Source organism: Numenius arquata, chromosome 22 (genome assembly GCF_964106895.1).
Source record: "Numenius arquata chromosome 22, bNumArq3.hap1.1, whole genome shotgun sequence".
Classification (NCBI taxonomy): domain Eukaryota; kingdom Metazoa; phylum Chordata; class Aves; order Charadriiformes; family Scolopacidae; genus Numenius; species Numenius arquata.
The window spans coordinates 6,248,380-6,270,900 of NC_133597.1; the positions used below are offsets into that span (position 1 = coordinate 6,248,380).

The window sequence follows — 22,521 nt, forward strand, 5'->3', positions numbered from 1 at the left end:
CTGGAATAGTGCGTCCAGTTCTGGGCTCCCCAGTTCAAGAGAGACAGGGAACTACTGGAGAGAGTCCAGCGTAGGGCAACGAAGATGATGGAGGGGTTGGAGCACCTCCCTTACGAGGAAAGGCTGAGAGAGCTGGGACTCTTTAGCCTGGAGAAGAGAAGGCTGAGGGGAGACCTTATCAATGCTTACAAGTACCTAAAGGGTGGGTTGAAGGAGGAGGGAGCCGGACTCTTCTCAGTGGTTCCCAGCAATAAGACGAGGGGCAACGGGCACAAGCTGGAACATGGGAAGTTCCATTCAAATATGAGGAGAAACTTCTTTCCGGTGAGGGTGGCAGAGCCCTGGAACAGGCTGCCCAGGGAGGTGGTGGAGTCCCCTTCTCTGGAGATCTTCAAGCCCCTCCTGGATGCAGTCCTGAGGGATGTGCTCTGGGCAACCCTGCTTTGGCAGGGGAGTTGGGCTAGGGGATCTCTAGAGGTCCCTTCCAACTCTGATGATTCTGCGATTCCATAAATTGAAGCCACTTGTGTAAAACTGTTTCTCTGAAGTGATGTGCAGTTGAATGATTCTGAAAACTCAACGGGTAGATTTTCTGAAGTGCAAGATGTGAATTTATGCTTTCGCGTCTCAAGTTGGCCTCAGCCCCCAAGCACTAGGCGTGTGTTCAGCACATAACAATCCTTGGCTCTCTGAGTGTTGAAATGTCTTATCTCCAGGCAGTGATTCTGTGTGTAAACGGGGAGGGGGAAAAAGGAGCTAATTATAATGGAGTTAATTTTTTCCCTAATATCCAGCAACTAGGAGCTGTACGCCGGGGTTGTCCAGTTGAATTCTTCTCTTGGCTCCTTTATTTGCTTTAAGCACACGCGTATTGATCTAAGTTGACGGGGATCTGCAGGCAGTAGGGAATGAATAGTGCCCACAGTAATGGATGTATTCTTGAGTGCAGGAAAAGTTAAATACGAGGCAGAACTGGTGGCCTGGGCAGCGCTGCCCGCCTGGAAAAAAGCAGCTTAGGGGCAGGGGTGCCCTGAAGCCTCTGTGTATTGGTGTTTCTAATCTGCCTTGTCTGAAGCAGTTGAAATGGATTTCATCCCCCTAGACATCTTAAAGAGCTTTCCATTTAGGAGTTCATCTGGTTTTTGCCTCATATCTCTTCTTTTCTTTTACTTTTTTCTTTCACAACAGCTCGTAGTTATGTAGGGAGAGGATGTTCGGCTCCCGGCACCCACTCAGTCTTTTCAGCAAAAACCCCAACTCTGCAATTTAATTTAATCCCATTTTTCTTCTTTTGGTCAGCCAGCAAGATTTCAGAAAGGGACCCTGACCTTGTTTTCATTGATCAGTCTGGAGTTTGACCCGAATGTGGGGCTGGGTTGTCGGGTTTTTGTTTGCTGGTGCGGGGTGGGAAGTGCACGGAATAGGCATCAGGAGCGCGCTGAATGAGAGACAACGGGCTTTGAGGAGTTGGTAGCAACAGCTATGTTTTTCTGATTCAGCAGAAATCATCTTTATTTGTATGTTTGGACAAGAAGCTTGGGTGTTTCTATCCCAAATATTTGAAGATTTGGGGGAGAAACACGTGGCTTGAGACTCTGAGCAGGACTCTCGCAGTGGGAAGCAGTTATTTTATTAGTAGCATTAGCAGTAGCAATACCTGCTTTGTGTGTAACCTCACAGAGATGTTTCTGCCAAAAATTATTAGCGTTAATTATTTACCTTCAAATGCCAGTTTTAAGTTTTTCAGAATCTATTTTAACCTTCATGGGCGCGAATGAGCTTTAAGCGTGAATTGGTTTTGGTGAACTGTTGTTGCACTAATAAAACCAGAGTTTGGAAAAACAAACGCCTTGTTGGTGGAAACCTGGTGTGGGCTCACCCGCTTTAAGGAATATTGTTACGAAACAGTTTGCAAGGCTCCACCGATATCCTGGATTAAGCAGGAGCTCTCTGAGAAGATGCCAGAGGGTTTCTGATTCTTTGAGCTGTTCTGCTTTCCATCAGATAATGCAATCAACATCTTTTGTTTTTCTTTGTCTTCACAGGCACTCGCAGCCAATGCTGGGACAGGGTTTGCGGTGGCAGAGCCTCAAATTGCCATGTTCTGTGGAAAGCTAAATATGCATGTGAATATCCAGACTGGGAAATGGGAACCTGACACTTCTGGGACCAAGAGCTGCTTTGGAAGAAAGGAACAGATTCTGCAGTACTGCCAGGAGGTGAGTTTTTCTGTGTGATCCTCAATCTTCACTGCTGCTAAGGAATTGGGTTCCAATTTAGCCAGTCAGTAGCAAATTAACCCTGCAGGAGACTGAGGATGAGTTAGTTCCCTGAACTGTCTTGCTGTGTTACTGCCCCGGAAGAGCAAGAAGGATGCAGTGGGATTGAGGACCTACCTCTGATTTAATCAGAAGGTCCTTGGTCTGTAAGTCAGAGAGGTATCTCTCTTTTTGCAGGGCTTTCTTCAAATGTTCTGCCTCTGAGCTATTTAACCAGCATCTGCTCCGTGGCTGTGCAAAATGGAATCTGGCACCTATTCTCATTAGAACGTGGCTCTGTTGTTCTCGGTGACGCGTTCAAATCAGCCAGAATATTAGAAAAGTATGTTCATCAACAAGTTGACGGTGGTTTTAGGCTCCTCATGCTCCATTGTAAAAAAACTTAATCTCCTTTCAGCGTGCTCCAGATATGCTGTAGCATATTGGCCTTGATAAGTGTCTTTAATTGTTCCTTTGAGGTGACCGGCATGTAAAATACCACAAGGAATGTTTTCTTTCTTTAATGGGAAAATGATAGAGAACACCATGTCTGGACTGGAAAATATTTAAAACTGTTTTACAAGGCTGATGTAACTGGGGCTACATTTGATTCACGTAGCAGAAGCCTAAATATAAATCAGTGTCTGTTCTTGAGAACTCGAGCAGGATGGAGGGGTCATATTAATCCATCATAAATGGGGCATAAGGGAACCTGAGGAGGTAGGTGCGTATTGGCTTGACAAGGGAGGGAGAGAGTCTGTAGGTGTTACTAAACCCTAATTGTTGGTGATTGCCCTCTTCCGGAGGGTGTCATGCCGCACCAGACAGAATTGAACAGGTAAATGCAAAGCCAAACACACCTCAGCTTAGTGCCGATGAGGGCTCTTGCCCCTGACCTGGCTTTCTCCTGCCACAAAGCACGTTCCACTTCTCAAGCCCTGTGTGACAAACAGCTGGGGCTTTTTTTATGTCTTCAGCTGCTGTAAGCTTAATCCAGAAGAGAATGCGTGTCCATGTGCAAATTTGAACTCGTTTTTGTATAGAGAATCAGCCTCGCTGCTCCTGGTTCGGAGCCACTTCGCGCATTCTTTGTCCTTTCTGGAGAGAAAAACCTATCTCTGTGTCTCATTAAACAGATGTATCCAGACCTTCAGATCACAAACGTTGTGGAAGCCAATCAACCTGTCAGCATCGACGGCTGGTGCAAGAAAGGGAAGAAGCAGTGCAAGGACCACACTCATATCGTCGTGCCCTACAAGTGCCTGGGTGAGTATTTGGGCATTTGTGTGGGAGGAGCAAAGAATCGCCTCCTGGCTTCGTACAGGGAGAACGACGTGAATTTATGAGGCTTCTCTCGTATCAGGTTGCCATTTCCACATCCAGCTTCCACTGAAACGTTTTTATTTCCACAAGATGGAACTCTGCCTTCCTCGAGCAGATCGACAGCTTGATAACAGCTGTGGTGGAATAATGGAGCCTGGCGTGAAAAAGAAATCCCCATTCTCTCTGCAACTGCCATAAAAACCTGAAGGCTATTGTATCTGAGTATCACAAAGACATTGGGATTTAATACTCTGATCCTATTTTTGTGGAGCTTTAATATTTTGTTGCCTTGGAGACTTAAATGCTCAGTGTGTTCAGGCTTCCTGCTTTGGTCTTGGCAAGAGATCTCTATTCTATTTCAATGACTATATTTAAACTTTGCTGTTTCAAAGAGGCCTTGCTTCTTGCAGCTGTATCCCATGTCCCCACTTTGAACTGGGAACGAATATGAGATAAACCGTGATGGATTTTGTGGTGCTTTCCAGAATCTATCCACCCACTTGAGTCGGGCAACGTGTTTGGCTTGTTTACCTTGCGGCTTTTGACCCGTAGGTTGTGTTGACGCTGTGCTGCACCGTGTGTGTTCCTAGTAGTCAGCTTAGTCTCAGCTGGCTGAACCTCTTTGCAGTTATTCACTGGAAAAGACTGGTTTTTCAAGATGTCTTGTGAGATTTTGGAGAGTCTTGATTGCTGGGAGCATTCAGTGGTGACCGGTTTTCATCGTTTATATCCGTATCTCAGGTTAACGTGTGGTTGGATGTAGGAGAATGTAAGCAAATCTGCAGAACTGAATGGGTAGTGTTCTTCTGTATGTGATACCCTCCACTAGAGGATCATAAAACACTTCATAAGAAGTGAAATTTGGTGTGGATACATCCCGGGAGAAAGATGCATCTCCCTATGGATGTGGAAATTCAGGTTTGAGCAGCAACCAAACCCAGCTGATTATCCTGAGAGCTTCTAAGGGAAATAAGGATGAAAGGAAGATCTCTGGATTTATAAGGAGTCATCTCTTCCAGAAATAATCCTCCCCCAAGCCTATTCTCCAGCTGAAAAATAAGCTGATTTTAGTGACACTGCCCTAAAATTCGATAAGCATTAAACTATCTGTTAAAGTTTTTCATTAGTGTCTTTCACAGCGTTCTTGACTTTTTGGGCCCATCCTTCAAGGCAGCTTTGGTTTTCAGGTCTGAGTTGCAAGTCAGTAATCCATGTGTGTATAAAATACCTTTTTGTTGTCTTTAGAGTCCACAAATAGTTGTAAATGGATGCTGTGTTTCTCTGGGGTGCGAATGACTTCTTTATTATGGTCAAACTATGGGGTTTTTGTTCCCATTCCTGCTTGTGCCTTCCTTGCTACGGTTAATGCACATTAATGCGTTAATGTCTTGAGGTAGGATCTTGTTATCCATGTTTCACCTTCTGCCTCCCCCTGCGATGAAGGCTCTTGTATTTCAAAGGTGAAGAGGGGAACCTATTAGCGTTCTCACCGAACTGTAAAATAAAGGTGACAATAGGGTGATGGGAGCAGGGCTGAGCCTGGGGAGGCGTGAAGAGTTCTGACTCGGCTGGTAGGTGACATGGAAACACCTCTTACACCCGCTCTGATCTGAAAAGGGAATTTTGTTTTTCCTTTTTGATAGCAGTGGATGTGTTTGGGGAAGGTGTCCGTTAATGCACGGCGTGTAAGGGTTTTCCAGTTCCCAGGTGAACGGAGAGAACTTCCCGTGTGTCTTCTCCGAAGGTGCTAGGATTCAGTGGTTTTCAAAGTAGCTGTTTAAAGGCTGTTATTTGTTGCTGATTATTGTATTTGCTCAGTTTGAGTCTTCTGCAAGAACCACAGTCTCTTGATTTTGTAGTTTGCTTAGTTTTAGCTTTCTTACCAGAAACTTTTTAACTAAGCTCTGGTGAGAGGGAATGAGGAAGGATTATTAACTCTAATTGTACCCTAATTGTAACTGGCCTGTTTGGAGTGAGGAAGATGGGGAAAATACCATTTCTCTGGTACATCTAGTAGTCTAAAATCTAACTAATTTAAAAGAGATGATGAATGCTAGTTAATATCATTATCTTGCAGTTGTCATCAGATAATCTGTCCCTAAACTGTGCTTGATTTGTGTATAGTGCATAGGAAAAGCATCCATGAGCCTTTACTATCAGTACTGAGGGGCTGCAAAAGAATTAGTCATGCAAAATACTAACATTTATGTTGAAATCGTAATGTTGACGGTTGTTTGGACAAATAATTCTGCTCCCTGGAGACTCTGGGGGAAAAAGCATTTGACTTGAAGAACTTTTCTCCAATTTTAATGAAGGATTCCTAACGCTGCCAGTCAGGCGTGCAGTGTGTGTTGCTTTGAAACACTTGACCTGAAGATCTTTTCCCGGTCTTCTCAGAGTATCTAGTTATCTCCTTATTTTGAAATGACTTGGTGTGGCATTTAAACCTGCAGGAAAGACAGAAAAATCTCAACTTGGAGAAAATTCCTTGTTTTGGATTCCAGCGGCAGTGTTTGTTTCGACTTTTGGGCTAAGAACAGAGAGTAATGCTCGTGTAGTTCTGATATTTATTTGATGTGTGTTGGTACCAAACTGAGTTGTGGTGGAAATTAAGGCTAAATAGCTTTTAAGTCCAACTAATACAGAGTCTGTAGAGCAGACTGATTGTGTCTCGTTCTGCCTCCTGCCTTCCTCAAAAGCAAAAGCCTGGTTTTAAGATCGTGCCAAACCTTCATGGTGCTGGTGAGGTGGTGGTTATCTGAATGCTGGAATGCAGTGTATTTGCTGACTCTGGTTCTACTCTGCTTTTTGGGCTGTCTAGTTTTTATTTTTCTAGCCCTCTGTGTTTTGGTTAGGACTGTCCCAGTCAGGGCATGCGCTGCAGTTGATCTTGAATTAAACCAGCTGGAAGCTGTTTAAAACAAAACAAAACCAAACAAGACTTTGTCAGATACCCAGATACTGCAAGATAACACTTGTGGCACAGAGAAATGTCCAGGCTGTTACAGCACCAGACAGCATGAACGAGCTTTGGTATCATGCAGCTCGGTTAGAAATTGGTGATAAAGTGGTTTGAAAACTTCCGTATGCAGATGCGATCTTTTCAGAGATTTGTGTGGAATCTCTTCATAAAATCATGTCTGTTCCGTGACATTTAGTAGTCCATAAATAGTCCAAAATAGTCCTTTTTTTTACCTTGGAAACTCTGTTTTTCTGGGAGTTTGCAGAGATAGCTCTATAAAGAATATACCAAACCTTTAAGGCAACAAAACATGCTTTGGGGGAGTTCTGATATTGGCTTTGTTTTGTGTTGGAAGTTGGACATGTGTGACCTGTGGATGTCTCTTGTTTTTCAGTGGGTGAGTTCGTCAGCGATGTCCTGCTGGTCCCAGAGAAGTGCCGGTTCTTCCACAAGGAGCGGATGGACATGTGTGAGAGCCATCAGCACTGGCACACCGTGGCAAAAGAGGTAAATTGAGCGGCTGGGGCAGGAATATTTCACTGAATTTCACTGAATTTTTAGAGTTGGAAGGGACCATAAAGATCATCTAGTCCAACTCCCCTGCCGAAGCAGGATTGCCCAGAGCATGTCAGAGCATGTTACTCAGGACTGCATCCAGGCGGATCTTGAAGATCTCCAAAGAAGGGGACTCCACACCCTCCCTGGGCAGCCTGTTCCAGGGCTCTGCCACCCTCACCGTGAAGAAGTTTTTTCTCATATTTGAGTGGAACCTCCTATGTTCCAGCTTGTGCAAGTTGCCCCTCGTCCTGTCACTGGCAACCACTGAGAAGAGTCCAGCTCCCTCCTCCTTCAACCCACCCTTTAGGTACTTGTAAGCATTGATAAGGTCTCCCCTCAGCCTTCTCTTCTCCAGGCTAAAGAGCCCCAGCTCTCTCAGCCTTTCCTCATCAGGGAGATGCTCCAATCCTTGAATCATCCTCGTTGCCCTTTATTTATTCTGGATCCGCTTGGATGCTTGTAATATTGGAGCATAACAGTGTTTATCTCGGAGGGGTGCTATATATCAATGGTATGAGTTTCAACAAGGGCAAGTGCCAGGTTCTGCGCTTGGGCCACACCAACCCCGTGCATTGCTACAGGCTTGGGGAAGTGTGGCTGGAGCTGCCTGGAAGAAAGAGACCTGGGGGTTCTAATTGACAAGCGGCTGAAGATGAGCCGGCAGTGTGCCCAGGTGGCCAAGAAAGCCAACGGCATCCTGGCTTGTATTAGAAATAGCGTGACCAGCAGAAGTAGGGAGGTGATTGTGCCCCTGTACTCAGCACTGGTGAGGCCACACCTGGAGTATTGTGTCCAGTTTTGGGCACCTCAATCCAAGAGAGATATCGAGGTGCTGGAGCGAGTGCAGAGGAGGGCAACGAAGCTGGTGAAGGGCCTGGAGAATAAATCATATGAAGAGCGGTTGAAGGAGCTGGGACTGTTTAGTATGAGGAAGAGGAGACTGAGGGGAGACCTCATCACTCTCTACAGCTACTTGGAAGGACACTGTAGAGAGGTTGGTGCTGGTCTCTTTGCACAGGTAATTAATGACAGAACGAGAGGGAATGGCTTCAAGCTCCAACAGGGTGGGTTTAGACTGAACATTAGGAAAGAATTTTTCACAGAAAGAGTGGTCGGGCATTGGAACAGGCTGCCCAGGGAGGGGGTTGAGTCACCATCCCTGGATGTGTTTAAGAGCCGTTTAGATGTGGTGTTGGGGGATATGGTGTAGGGGAGAACTTTGTAGTGTAGGGTAGGTGGTTGGACTTGATGATCCCAAGGGTCTCTTCCAACCTGGATGATTCTATGATTCTATATTCCATGTTGCAGTCTATGGACTGAGGCAGAGAGCAATGAAAACCAGTTTAAAAGTACTCAAGTGACTTAAAAAAAGCTGAGTTATTTCTCGCTCCTGAAAATCTATCCGAAGTAGCTTGCCCAAGATCATACTCTAGGCTGGAGCTAGGAATTGTGAAGGTCTCCAGGATATTCCTTTAACCAATGGCTCATCCTTCTTTCCAGGGTACAGAGCGGTCATAGAATGTTTCCTATTTTCCTTGCACATTTTGCGTTAATGTACCTGCTGCTGCTGGGGATTTGGTTGGGGAGTGCTTGCTCGGGGACAATCTGAGTTTCGTGGTGACTGATTAGTGGAGGTTTTACATAAGAGATGGATTATCTTCTCAGAATAAATCTAGCCTGTGGGGGTTTTTGTGTTTGGTTTTGTTGGGTTTTTTTTATCTGACTAGCAAAAATGTAGCAAATTCTCTGTGCCCGTTTGAACTGGGGGTAATAAAAACAAAATCATGAGGAAATGTACATGTTTTCCACGTGATAGGAACAGCAATTGTAGAAACAGCAACCCGGTGATTAGTTGTGATGGTGCTAGTAAAGTGAGGTTAAGGATGCACCAGTTAAACTTCCTCTTTATTTAAAATCTTGGGAGCAGAAACCCATCTAAATAAAGCTGTGCTAGAAGAATTCCATTTTAATTGAGGATAAAGCTGTTAATGTCTAGGAAATTTAAAAATCATTTGCTTTCAGCAGGGTTGGAGAACTTTTCCAGAAATATTTGGCTCACTTTACATCCGAGCTGTAACAAAGCAAAGCACAAAAGGGTTCTGATATACATAATAAAGCTTTTCTTACTTCATTCTTTTCTGGGGCTCCACAAAAGCCATGTATTTCCTTAGCTTGAGAGAAGTATATAGACATAATGTCTAATCACAGTTTGCATTTGGCTTTTTCCTGAATTATCTGATTGATTTTCATCTACAGCATGTTAAAATAATCTTGACACAAAGTCCATTTGAGCGATTATTCACTTACTCCAATGTAAAGTTTAATAGATAAAGTTTAATGAAATGGCCAGCCCAGAAAAGCAAACAGCGGTTCTGTTCCTTTCAAGCGCTCTCTCCCTCGAGTTGGCACAAAATGTCTCGTTATTTTTCCTGAACTGAGCCAGGCTTGAGGAATCGGTGAGTTTTTGGGGCTGAGGGATGTCTGACACGGTAACACCAGGAAGCGCTGCACGGCTCTGAATCTGGGACTTTTCTAAGCTACAGGTTTCAAATCCATTTTCCTTTGATGTTCAGACTTGGGTCGTATGTTGCTGTCATCTTTTTGGTGTAAAATTACCCTATTGGTAGCATTCTTGGGATGTAGGATAGGCAAATTTAGCTTTATCCAAAGCAAAAGCGTGATGCTCAAGTGACACAACTGGGCTCCTCTTTCAGGCCTGTCTGACGGAAGGGATGATCCTGCACAGTTACGGCATGCTCCTGCCCTGCGGAGTGGACGAGTTCCACGGAACAGAGTATGTGTGTTGTCCTCAGACAAAGGTCGTGGATGAGGCTCTGTCCAAAGAGGAAGAGGATGAAGATGAGGATGAAGACTATGATGTTTATAAAAGGTAGGGTTCTCACTGGCATAGGTGTTAACAGCTCTGTGTGTGAATAGTTCACAGTGGCTCCTTTTTGGTGAGGATTGAGAGGAGTTTCTGTGCATTTGAATTTCCCAAAGGAGTGTCCTGAGCCTGAAAAAGCCTTGCAGAAGGACAAATGCCTTTGCAGTTACTGGAGGAGCTATAAAGTCCCCCTCCCTTCATCCTTAGACAGTCAAAAGCAGTCCGATTGCTACAGTAGGTACCTCCCCCAAATACAGTAGAATTCATTTGCTGAAAAGAAGCTAATGAGAAAATGTAAGGAAACCCCACAAAGGCAGAGACACGGAGAAGCTCTGCCTGTAACAGCGAGTGTGTCTGTAATGAGGGAAGTCCCGTTGATGGGCTGAGCACATTTATTTTTCCCATCTCTTGTGTTTCTGGAGGAGATGAAAAGAAAATCGTTATTCTGGTACATCAAAGGTTGGCTGCAAAGTGATTAGCCTTGACTTTCCCCCCTAACTGAACTGTATCCCTTCAGTGAGTTCCCTACAGAGGCAGGTGTAGAAGACTTCACGGGAACAGCAGTGGAGGAAGAGGAGGATGAAGAAGATGAAGGCGAAGAGGAGGAGGAGGATGTGGTGGAAGATCGTGATTACTATTACGATAGCTACAAAGTTGACGATTACAATGAAGAGACCCCCACAGAGCCTAGCAACGACAAGGCTGTTGCCGAAAAAGAAGTGAGCAGCGATATGAAATGTAAGACGCGTTCGAGCCCACGGGCCTCTTCCTTCCTTGAGAGTATCCGAGTTGGCTGTCAGTTGGTGATGGGTTTTCGATCAAGTCAATAAACACCACTTGGAAGTCTTATTTGCCAGATAAGTTAGCAAACAGAGGAAAGCTGATGATGCTTATGTTTCAAGTGTTGAAATTAACTCTCTAGAGCATGGGCCATATGTTTCCAGATAAACAGCAGTTCTGCTGGCAGAGAGCCCAGAGTTTGGCACGTTGAACGAGCACCTCCAGGAAGGTGCAGTGTCGAGTCAGAAAACGTAACTCCGTAGGCTAATTTTGAAAAATCTCAGAGGTGTTTGGGGCACACTGAGAATTTAAAATCCTAGTTTTGAGAGATTACCTTGGATTTGGTGTGAAAAGGAAGCTGGAAGCGGTGGCCATACTCCGCAGAGGTGGCGTAAAGGTGGCCATTTAAGGGTGAGGAAGGTACTCGGTGCTCCCTTAACAGCCTTTACGTAAACCCTTCTCTTTCATGAAAGAAAATCAGTCAACGCAATTGGCCCACTTTTATTATAAGGGTAATATATCCTTACTGCAGTGGTAATATATACTGAACTTGCGGTAGCTTTTGTTAAGTGGTAGGTGCCACTGCAGAGGGCATCTGCTGAGTGTGCGGTGCCTCAGCGTTATACGATGTCCTGTACTTTCTGTGGAGAAGAGTCTGCAGAGGAAGGAGGAGGGGAGAGGGAATGAAATTCAATTAGCTACAGATCACTGAATCATTGCCAGCAGTTCTTGCATCTTTTTGGTAAAATGCCAGCATGCTGCAGATAATTTTACTTGCTGAGACGAGGCTTAGCTCATATATGTACAGGGCTGTTACAGATCTGCAGGTATTGAAACAGGAGTGAAACAACGGGATTGGGGTGTCCGTTTTGGGGGTACGCAGTCTTTTTTTCACGAAGGGTTGCTGACTTACACACCGTATCTGTGCTCTTGCCTCAAAATAACCCAGCTGCTTATACTGCCCGCTTATTGTGAAGCAGTCCACGTGTCGTGACTACCTGAAATTTTAATATTTAGTGTATCGATGTTTCAAAACTTAAAAAGCCAGCGGCTGAGATTGCCGTGGCGATCGTGTTCCTTTTGCTTAGCCCGCCTTTTCGCTTGCTCTAATACCTCACCTTAAAGATGTGAAGTGTCTCTCCAGGCAGAGTGCAGCGGAACAGGACATCTTCGAATGCTTTAAGCAGCCCTAATGGGTTTTCATTCCATCATGTTGGTTTTATACGGTGGAGGCTCTACCACTGGGACACCCGAGGCATAACGCTGTGGCATCAGCAAAATAGATCCTTGCTGTTTCAGCCTCTAGCTAAGGAGAAATTGCTTTTGCAGCTGAGAGCTCCATGTTGAGACAACTGCTGGGGTAGCCTACTTCTGTGCCTTTGCTCCAAAATACCACGTGTAGGCACCTTGAAATGTTAAAAATCCCCCCCAAAACTGACAAAAAGCCCTTTGGTCGGTGAAGTAATGATGCTGAGGCCAGCGTGAGTGCCCCAGAAGGTGGTGTTAGAACTAGAGCCACCACTGCTTTGTATAAGTCTCTCGGCAAAGCCTGTGCTCCTCACCAGCTCACGTTCTAACCCGTCTCCACACAGCTGTCTGCTCCCAGGAGGCGATGACAGGGCCCTGCCGGGCTGTGATGCCTCGTTGGTACTTCGACCCTAACAAGAGAAAATGCATTCGCTTTATATATGGAGGCTGCGGAGGCAACAGGAACAATTTTGAGTCAGAGGAGTATTGTATGGCTGTGTGTAAAAATATGAGTAAGTCCTGCCTCCCACTGGCCCTTTTGCAGCTGGGCTCTGTCTGTCTGGCGTTTGGTGTCTCCTCCTCCTTGCCCAGGTCAAGAGAGGATACGTGTGTAGCTCATCCTTTTGGTTCTGGTGTCCACAGCAGTTCTGTCTGTCCTTTCGCAGCAGTTCTCCTCTTGTCTCTGCTTCTCGAGGTCTTCAGGGTGAACTTTCCTGGGGAAAGTGGCTCTTGGCATATGTCGTCTGTGCTCACCGTTGGCTTGCGGCTCTTGCTAAGGGCTTAGTTGTCACCTTCCAGATCTGTAGCCGGGACCAGGGGCTGTTTCTAACCTCTTGTGAAAACCCATAGCTTGCCTGTTTGCCTAACTGGCTTTTTTTTCCAAATATATGAAAGGAAACACTTGCTTTTCCCGTGCATGTTGGACAAGTCGGTCCTGAAGAGCAGGCTGCGACTCGCCGGTCTCCTGGTAGCGGGCGTTTTCTTGCTATTGTATTTTGGGGAAAAATCAGAGAAGTCTTGCAGAATTCAGATTCCCACTTTCAGCTCGGTTTGAAATATGAATCATGACTCAATCCCTGCATTTTTGAGAGCTTGAGGTTTTTGGCACCAATTTCAACTGGCTTTTATGTCAGATGATAAAACTACCAAAAACATTTTAACCTCCTTATTAATCTTATTGTTGAACTCCAGCACTTCCACTTCAGCTACCATTAAAGCCTTTTGAAAGGCTTTTTGTGTTATCTGGGGCTTGGCAGTCTGACTCTACAGCCATAATCCTATTTACAAAATGGGCTTCATGCAAGTGCTTTAGATTGGGCTGATCTAACTGAAGTGGTGAAATAAAAGATGCGGATGTCAGGAGCTTTTTGGACAAAAGTTTGTCCTGTTACAGAGGGATTTGGGACTGGAAAGAGAGTTCTCTGTGTCCGGGCTTGGTTCAGAAATTCCACGAGCAGGCCGGGAATACTGTATGGATCTGACGTGGTCCGTAGATCCTTTCAGAAAGGGCTCTGGGATGTGTGGTTTCTAACACTGCAGCACAGAAACTTTGCTCGGCGTTTCCTGAACCGCAGTATATGGAGCACGGAGCCCCTGCAGGGGGTTTTACAGATGCTTGAAATCGTCAGTTCTGAAATTTTATTTCTCCCCTTGTTGGATTTGATTGTCTTAAAGATACAAACCCTCCAGTTTATTGGGCGAGTCAGTTTGTCACACTGAGCCTCCTTCTGTTGCTGTCTTGTCTGATATCATTGCCTGTTAGTCCTGCATGGTGCATCTGGTAGGGAAGGTAGGTTTGAAGTGTAAAATATTGGGTAGTGTCTTGCGCAGATTTATTGTCAGGCTCCCTAATCATATTAATGATGTCTGGAGCCAGCTTGTCAGCGAGCAGCTAATGCACAAAATGTCATTTAAACTCATCCAAAGCCAATGTGAAAGGGAAGAGAAAACAAGTTCTTTATTCTGCAATCCAAGTCATTCTGTGGCTGGAGCTGAATAATGCTCATCTCAGAAGTAATGAGGACCGAGCAGGTGCCGGTTGCCGCAGTGCATTGCTGTGTTTTCGGGATGATGTAACTAACTGATGTTGTGCAGTAAATTGGCAGCTTAAAAATACCAAAATGGACTCCTGGTAGGTGGCGGTTCAGTAAACTCAGCCTGCCAGATTGTTAATTACGCAGGCGTGGAGATTCCTCTCCCTACCTGTCCTTTGCAATCCAGAATCGCCGTTTTCTGAGCCTCGGCTTATCCTCACCCTCTCTTGGCAGTGCCAACGGATGATGTGGATGTCTACTTTGAAACCCCTGCCGATGACAATGAACATGCCCGCTTCCAGAAGGCCAAGGAGCAGCTGGAGGTCAGGCACCACAACCGCATGGACCGGGTGAGCAGCTAAGCTTTAGTCTTTTGTGCTGCCCGTGAATTTTTGGACAAATTGATGGTGAATTGACTTCCTCTCAGGTCACCAGCCTTCCCTGTGTTTCTTGTGATGTGACCACACAGTGGCAGTTAGATTTTCATCTCTTCAGAGTGTTGGGAGAGAGGAATCGGTGGGGACACTTGGCTTAAGTGCTAAGTTTGAACTCCACAGCAGCTCTGTTGTGCCTTCAAAACCTGGCCAGGCTGTGCAAGGATCTGTCTGTGAAGGCAGATGAGCTTGCAGAGATCACACGTAAATTTGTGTCTTGTAAATTTGTGTCTTGTTGATGTGTACTGTCCTTTCCTTGCCCAGGTGAAAAAGGAATGGGAGGAAGCAGAACACCAGGCTGTAAATCTCCCCAAGGCAGAGAGGCAGACTCTCATTCAGGTAAGAGTTGAAGGACCTTTTAAAGAGGAAAGTTACTGGTGCTTGGCCTTTGCTTTCTCGATGAACTAAATGAGAGATTGTAATATTCAAAGCCAAAAGATGACTGAGGGGGAAGAACAGCTTTCCTGTTCTGCCAACAGCTGCCTTTTAGAGGAGACTTGATTCAATTGCGTGCTTTGTTCTCAAAGCTGGAGATGATGCGATACCGTGCCAGGTCCTTTCCTAAGCCCAGCAGAAGGAAGCTGTCTCACCCCTCAAGCGTAGCGACAGCAGAGCCAAATTGTAACTTCAGACCTTTGGCTGGTTTTGCACTAACCAGTGGCCTCACAGCCCCGTTCAGATTGGCCCTGACTCTCTGGACACACATTTCCTGTTCGGGCAGACTTAGTGAAAACCACTTAGGCAGCAGATAAAGGTGGTTTGCTGCCAGAATGCCAATCTTCTGCCTTCCGAGGAGAGTTCAGTCAGACTGTGAAGTTAATCAGGGATGTGCTCAGTATGGGATTGTTCAGGGGCAGGCTCTTCTGGCAGTGACAACTCTATGAAGTTCCCTCAAACCAATATACGACTAAGTGACTGACTCCGGCTTTTAAGCCCACTTTGGATTTTATCCTGGAACAGAGTTTTCTCTCTACATTTTTTAATGTAAGCCATTGGAAGTCCAGAAGAGTTTTCCATCATCTCCATTGAAACGTAACAACACTTAATGGGCTTTTCTGGCTCATTTGCAGATGTGGGTTATGACCTTTCTAATAGAATATGTAAAGAGTTGATCTGAAGGTGTGCTGATGAAAAATCCTCTATGCGATACCTTTGTAAACTTTTGCAAATTCAGATTAATGGCTCTAGGCTGAAGGGTTCAATCCTGTTTCCATATTGCAGGGTTGAGGGAAAGAATTAGCACCGTGTCATTTGTTCAGCACAGTCTGGGTATCCATCCACCTCAGCATGACCTTTACCTGCAAGTGCCCTCCTCAGACCTTTGAGATGGGTTGTGAAGGAAGTTTGGAAGGCAGAGTGTCACTGTTGGATTTGTAGAGATCAAACTGCATCAGCATCTGCCAATGCCCTTCTCTCCTGCCGTTAAAAGTCTAGGACACAAGTGTGACAGGCTCCATTTGTTCCGAGGAGTTATGTGAGAGACAGTAGGTGACCCTGACACGTACAGCGCGTTTCATAAGGACTCCTTTCGCTCTTCTAGCACTTCCAGGCGATGGTTAAATCTCTGGAGAAAGAGGCAGCGAGCGAGAAGCAGCAGCTGGTGGAAACTCACCTGGCTCGTGTGGAAGCTATGCTGAACGATCGCCGTCGCATTGCTCTGGAGAACTACCTGGCTGCCCTGCAGGCTGACCCGCCGCGGGTGAGTTCCTTTGCTTGGAATTTTTACGACAGGGTAGCGTGGAAGGTGGGAATGGCTTGGTGAGAAGACTGCCTGTGATTTGCTGGGGCAGAAGCTGGGTTCCCAGTAAAGCTTTCTCCACTGTGGCGATTTGTGCTGAAGACCTGGCAGTGGGTCTCCTAATTGACTCACTCTCCTTTCTGCCTGGTTAAAAAATCCTCGGCTTTATTTAGCGTTCATGAAGCATAGTGTTCTGAGTCAGACTTAATTCAGAAAGAAAATAGCTGAGGTTAACACAGGTGATTGATCTGTCCAGTAACAAAGCAGGCTCACAGCTGAAGTGCTGTGTTTCAGCTGTGAATTTTATTTGAATCGAATGGGTTTGAACTCTTCCCCTCCTCAAATCCCGCAGCCCCACCGCATCCTGCAGGCTCTGAAGCGCTATGTTCGTGCCGAGAACAAGGACCGGCTGCACACCATCCGCCACTACCAGCACGTCCTGGCAGTTGACCCAGAAAAGGCTGCACAGATGAAATCTCAGGTATAAGAACATTTCTATCAAGAGAGGCATTGTTACCCAGCCCTGGCTGTCGGAGGCTCTGGAAGCCATGCGTCAAGTCCTCATGCTAATTTGCTGGGTACTATAGCAACTTCTCATCCTTGTGCAGCGATCTCTGTTCTGTATGCGTGTTGCCTGTCACCAGATACGCTCTCTGTACTGTTTTCACAGAATGCTATGGGGTCGGAAGGGACCTCTGGAGATCATCCAGTCCAACCCCCTGCCAGAGCAGGTCCACCCAGAGCAGGTCCCACAGGAACATGCCCAGGTGGGGTTTGAACGTCTCCAGAGAAGGAGACTCCACCACCTCTCTGGGCAGCCTCTTCCAGGGCTCTGCCACCCTCACAGCAAAGAAGTTCCTCCTCATGTTTAGATGGAACTTCCTACGTTCAAGTTTGTGCCCATTTCGTCTTGTCCTGTCCCTGGGCACCACTGAAAAAAGACTGGCCCCATCCTCCTGACACCCACCCTTTTAAGTATTTATAGGCGTTGATCAGATCCCCCCTCAGCCTTCTCTTCTCCAGACTAAAAAGACCTAAGTCCCTCAGCCTTTCCTCAGCAGAGAGATGCTCCAGGCCCCTCATCATCTCTGTAGCCCTCTGCTGTACCCTCTCCAGCAGTTCCCTGTCCTTCTTGAACTGGGGAGCCCAGAATTGGACCCAGTGCTCCAGATGGGGCCTCCCCAGGACAGAGCAGAGGGGCAGGATGACCTCCCTAGACCTGCTGGTCACACTCTTCCTGATGCCCCCCAGGATACCATTGGCCTTCTTGGCCACAAGGGCACATTGCTGGCTCATAGTCATCCTCTTGTCCACCAGGAGTCCCACCAGGACTTTCCTTCTGTTAAAAAAATTGGAACTCTGTTTTTCACCATGAATTATTGTTGGTGACAGTGAGTCTAGGGATTTAGAACCTGTTCGGGATCATTTTCGCGTTTCTTTTTGTCAGACACCCACGAAATGATTTGCTGGGACTTGGTTGTCCTTGGGCAGGCTTCCTCGCTTCTTTCAAGACCTCGTGTCTCTGTGTTCCTTTCATTATGCTTGTTCTTCACGACGCCTGTGTTTTGGGTTTGTGGCAATTCTCTTGTGCCTCTGCAGAGTTATTGCCTTGTTTCCAAAGAGTAATACATAGCCCTTGCCAAGCTCTTGTTAGCTTTCTTAGAAAATCTGTTTTGATGAGTTTATTGTGTGCTGTTGGAATGTATTTTACTCCTGAACAGCCAGAAAGTCATTTTCCTTCTGCTGGGTAGTGTATGTGAATGTGCTGTGTCAAGGGGATATCAAACCTGGCCATTGTACTTGCAAGAGTAGTTGCAGATACTCCACAAATCTTTTGAATTATGTCCTGATACTTGTTTTTACAACCCGCTTTTAAAATGGCGAAAGGCTTAAGATTTAAACTAAGTGTTAACACTGAAAGGTCTGTTCATAAGGAGTTTTATTTTTCACAAGTTCAGAGAGAAGCAGAGAGAACTGACTGTCAGGTCACAGCTGGAGGAATGTAATGTCTGTTACCAGTCCCAGTTTACCGGGGGAAAGATGCTTTATTACTGGGCTGTATAACCAGTAGGTGGAAACACCGTGGTTTAAGAGCCAGGCAGGGACTGGAGTCTGTTACTGTCACCTCAGGGTAGCGTGATTTTCTAGAATCAAACCTCGCACTTGGAGGTACCTGTTCCCATGGGTTTCAGGTTGTTTCTAGGTGCTATCGATGTACCTTCAGCTCTTGTCTCTCCCGCCACTGGTTCTGTGATTCTCGTTAAGCTGCGCATCCTCGGACAGACGGGGAGCGATTGCGGTATTTACAAGCCGATGTTTGGCTTGTGATGATGCGGAATGCGTGGTAGAGTTTTCAGAGACAGCTTAGCATATCAAGCGCCGTCCACCCTGACCCTTTGTTCTGATGCTGCCAAAGCCCAAGAGGGAGTGTGTGAACTGTATTCTTAAGCTGAAACCTAAACAGTCCTTAATTCATTCCGAAGGCTGCAGTGTCAACAGATCGACATACGAGGGATGTGGGTGGTACAGTTCAATTTCCATTCGCTTTACTTTTCAGATGCACTTTAAGCTCCTCAATCGATTCCCTTGATTGACAAGCTGCCACATGTAAAATTAAATTGCTTTCATCCTTGCTCTTAAAGGTCAGGTACACGTCAGGCTGTAAAACGGGACCGTTCACCTCCTTAGCTTTTTCCAACATTTGGCCGTCCGTATAAACGTTTTTCTTGGTCTGCATAATCCCTGATTATGCAGCACCCTCTTCAGGTCAGGCTTGACTTCACCAGTGAATTTAATATGCTGGGGAAGAGGGATTTGAGGTTGCGTAGAGCTTGAATTTATTTCTCAACTCAAGGGAGAACGCTGTCGCCAGTGGGTGTAAGACAAATGTAATGCCACTGTTGTTCTGAAAGGCACCTTTGTTCTGATAAATAATATTGTCTGCTCCCTTCGCGTGTATCTTTCCTAGTAGTCAGGAATGATAATCCATTTAATAAAGCACTTGCTTGTAGCTGCTGCGGGAAATGAATTATGACCGTATCTGGCATGTGGGAAACACCAGCTTCGGTGTTCCCAGCCGAGAGCTGGTCATAACGAGAGCCGGCTGAGTCCTCCCTCTCACCCCCAACTGCTCCCAGAATACTGAGAGCCGTGTAAAATGGCCAGTTCCGGTGTTAGAGAGCGTCAGCCGGAGAACTGGACTAGGTGGACCTGTGTCCCATTCTACTGTCCGTCACGGCAGGTCCACCAGTAGGCGTTTTATTGAACAAGTGACGTAGCGGTACCCATCGAGTGACTGACGGTCCTTGCCTGCTCCAACACACTCTGATACATTTGCAGGTGATGACACATCTCCATGTGATCGAGGAGCGGATGAATCAAAGCTTGTCTCTGCTCTACAAGGTGCCATATGTGGCTGAGGAAATCCAGGATGAGATTGGTGAGTGGCTCTGTGCCAGCTCCTGTGCCACCGTGTTAGACTATGAGCTTCTATATCAAATGAAGTGGGCTCCAGAGAGACCGCTGCTTCCTTTGAGGGCATGCTCTCAACAAGCAGCGTTTGGGCTTAGGTATCGCAGGGCATGTATTCTCTGGGTTTTGTAACACAACCAGCCAGAATAGCTTGTTCCTAAGAGCTTTCACTGTCCATTTGAAAAGAAGTCAACAACATTCAGGATAGCAAAGCTCTCTCTCCAAGGGAGATGAAACAGATTCATAAAAATAAGCAGATGCTTTCCCGCTCTGTAGGAGGTTAATCCCATCTTGCCAAAACCTCTTGCCACATCAAACCTCTTGGCCCTTATTTGTATTTGTAGCCAACGCCTTTACTGAGAATTCCAGATGAAACAACAGAGCATGCAAGATCAGATAACCTGGCAGCCCAGAGCAGCGTTCCCCTGCAGCCCTGCCTCAGCTAGGTTCAAACCATCTGCCCCTTTCTCTTCCTGCCAGGCTTCATGCGGATTCTGTAATATTTCCTCTTATTCCTTTCAGATGAGCTGCTTCAGGAGCAACGTGCGGACATGGATCAGTTCACATCCTCCATTTCTGAATCCCAGGTGGATGTCAGAGTCAGCTCCGAGGAGAGCGAAGAAATTCCCCTGGAGGGCAAACCTTTCCGTCCGTTCCAGGTGAAAACCTTCCCGGCCTTGTCTGAAAGCGAAGGTACGTGGAACTGAAATTTGGGTTCACTGGCTTTACAAAACATAGGCGTTTTTCCGTAGCCGGTAGGCTCACCTCGGTGGCACAGAAAACTCCGTCCATTTTTTAAGGGTGATTTAAGAGTAAAACAGTCCCCCCAGCAGCACCCCTCATACTCAGTCCATAGAAAGAGGCGGTACCCTAATAATTTGCCCTGAGCTGCTGTCTTGATTTTCCAATTCTTCTCTCGGCCAGATTGTTTCATCTCTCCATTTTGCAGGGACTGTTAAATTTTTTCCTGTGTGGCTTGACTCTGGAATTGATTTTCAGTCTTTAACCAAAGCACTCTCATGTAATGTTAAGTCTTTGTGCCGTGACCTGCTGAAGGGCTGCAGGAATTCTCTTGATTTTTTTTAAAAATAGATATCTGTATTTTTTTGTATCATCGGGTGTTGACAGCTGGTGTGTGCGTGTGTATTTATTTTAAAAATGCTTGAACAGAGTCCTGAGCTTAAAGAAAGCTGTAGACTAAAAGCTTTTCCCAGGGTCTGAGTCAGAAATCATGCGCAAACCTTTTTTCCTTTCTCTCTTAATCTCCTTTCTCTGCTATTTTTGTTTTTGTTTTCCCTCCTGCTAGATCCTCAGCCGGATTTGTACCATCCAATGAAAAAAGGTTGGTTCTAAGCTGCTCCCTCACAGTGCTTTCGATCACTCTCCTACCTTCTCAGTGTGTTTGGTAGCTTCGTTTTAGTTCCATACTCACCTTTATTTTCATTTCCCTGCTCTCATTTAGATCAGTAACTCGATTTTGCCTGTTTAGGCCTAGTCTTAAAGAAACGAGCTGGCCTGAGCATCTGATTGTATGTGTTCCTCTCTGATGGGCTCACAAGATGTATCGGAGAGCGTGGAGTAGCTTCTTTGCTCTCAAAAAAATGTGGGCCTACGTGTCTGCATCTCTCTGTGCGTACTCGCGTTCCACGCTTCTCAAAATAAACCTTGCAGCGCCGACGGTGAATAGTCTAGAGGCTCTTCTGCCTGCTGTGGAATCTGTCCTTACCTCCCGACGGCAAACGAGGAACGAGAGCCCTGCAGCAGATACAGGCTGTGTTTCCTGGCTAAATGTCTTCCTAGATATTACAGAGTGCGGCTGGTCTGGGACAGATAAATTAGGAGATTCCTTCTTTGTGTTTGTGGTCTCCTGGGCATCACCTTTTCACACGTAGCATCTCTCCGTACTAGCAAAGTCCTGTGCGAATGTCCATTTCTCCTTCAGCTCGTTGGTAATTCTGCAGTAACTCAGTGCCTGGCTGAAAAGGGGCTGCCTGGGCTTTAAGAGTGGCATAGAAATATTGGCATTAAATGAAATCCTCTGTTACCTGTCTCAGGTAAAGATCAGGCCTGGCTGATCCGCTCCCACACATCTGGTTCCTGAAGTAGAAATGGAAGGCTAATTCTTAAAACGCTCTTGCAGAGCACGTGCTTTGTGTGGGGAGTAAACCCAGCATTTTAATTTGCCTTTGGTTCCAAATAGATTGCGCAGAATCTCAAAGGAGAGCAGAGGATTTTTGTTAATAACCATTTAATATGAACACAAATAGTTTTGTAATGTGGTGAAGGCCAGATAGCCTGAAACTATTCTCATTATCAGCCTTTGCAAATATAAGTCACCTTCATCCCTCTTGCAGAACAGCGTACGGCTAATTCAGTGTACTGACTGCTCTGGAAAGAATTGGGACAGCCTTTAGTTTGAAACTATTTTAATTTTTTTTTTTTTTTTTTTTTTGACAAGTGCTTTGTTGACTTAAAGATGATAAATACAGGCTGGTTTTCCCCGTTTGGGTAAATGGAGGAGTTTCTGATGACTCGGGGACAAGGATATATCCTGCGCTTGCTCCTTCTCTCCCTTCCTTTTTCATTTCACGAGGGCTGATAGGGAGTTTTGGGGGGGTTTTTTTGTGCATGTGTGTGGGTTTTTTTTCCCTGGGAGGTATATAACTGGGTCAGTTATTTGGTCCAGCACTCCGGCAAATAGCAAAGCCGAGCTCCCAGCCCTGGAGAACTACGCTACCTTGGCTCCTGAGAATTGAATAAAGCAGCCACAGGCCAAAAGCTGACACAGGAGTTCTCTGAAAAAACTATTTGTGGCAAGTCTCTGCAGAAAAC

General features: G+C 45.9%; 1 protein-coding gene across 7 annotated transcripts in view; it reads left to right on the plus strand.

Moving 5' to 3' along the window:
• The window catches only part of APLP2 (amyloid beta precursor like protein 2), a 51,512-nt gene that overhangs the window by 23,287 nt on the left and 5,704 nt on the right, over positions 1-22,521 (plus strand). Inside the window, exons 2-14 of one of the 7 annotated variants that reach the window (XM_074162435.1) lie at positions 2,046-2,219; positions 3,395-3,524; positions 6,938-7,050; positions 9,816-9,991; positions 10,503-10,723; positions 12,358-12,525; positions 14,281-14,396; positions 14,745-14,819; positions 16,021-16,179; positions 16,571-16,699; positions 19,558-19,657; positions 20,212-20,382; positions 20,996-21,031. In XM_074162435.1, the coding sequence (XP_074018536.1) occupies positions 2,046-2,219; positions 3,395-3,524; positions 6,938-7,050; positions 9,816-9,991; positions 10,503-10,723; positions 12,358-12,525; positions 14,281-14,396; positions 14,745-14,819; positions 16,021-16,179; positions 16,571-16,699; positions 19,558-19,657; positions 20,212-20,382; positions 20,996-21,031 (1,768 nt within the window). Of the gene's footprint in view, positions 1-2,045; positions 2,232-2,280; positions 2,284-3,394; positions 3,525-6,937; positions 7,051-9,815; positions 9,992-10,502; positions 10,724-12,357; positions 12,526-14,250; positions 14,397-14,744; positions 14,820-16,020; positions 16,180-16,570; positions 16,700-19,557; positions 19,658-20,211; positions 20,383-20,995; positions 21,032-22,521 lie in introns of those variants that run through there. The other 6 variants (XM_074162438.1, XM_074162439.1, XM_074162440.1 and 3 more) reach the window with 6 other exon arrangements.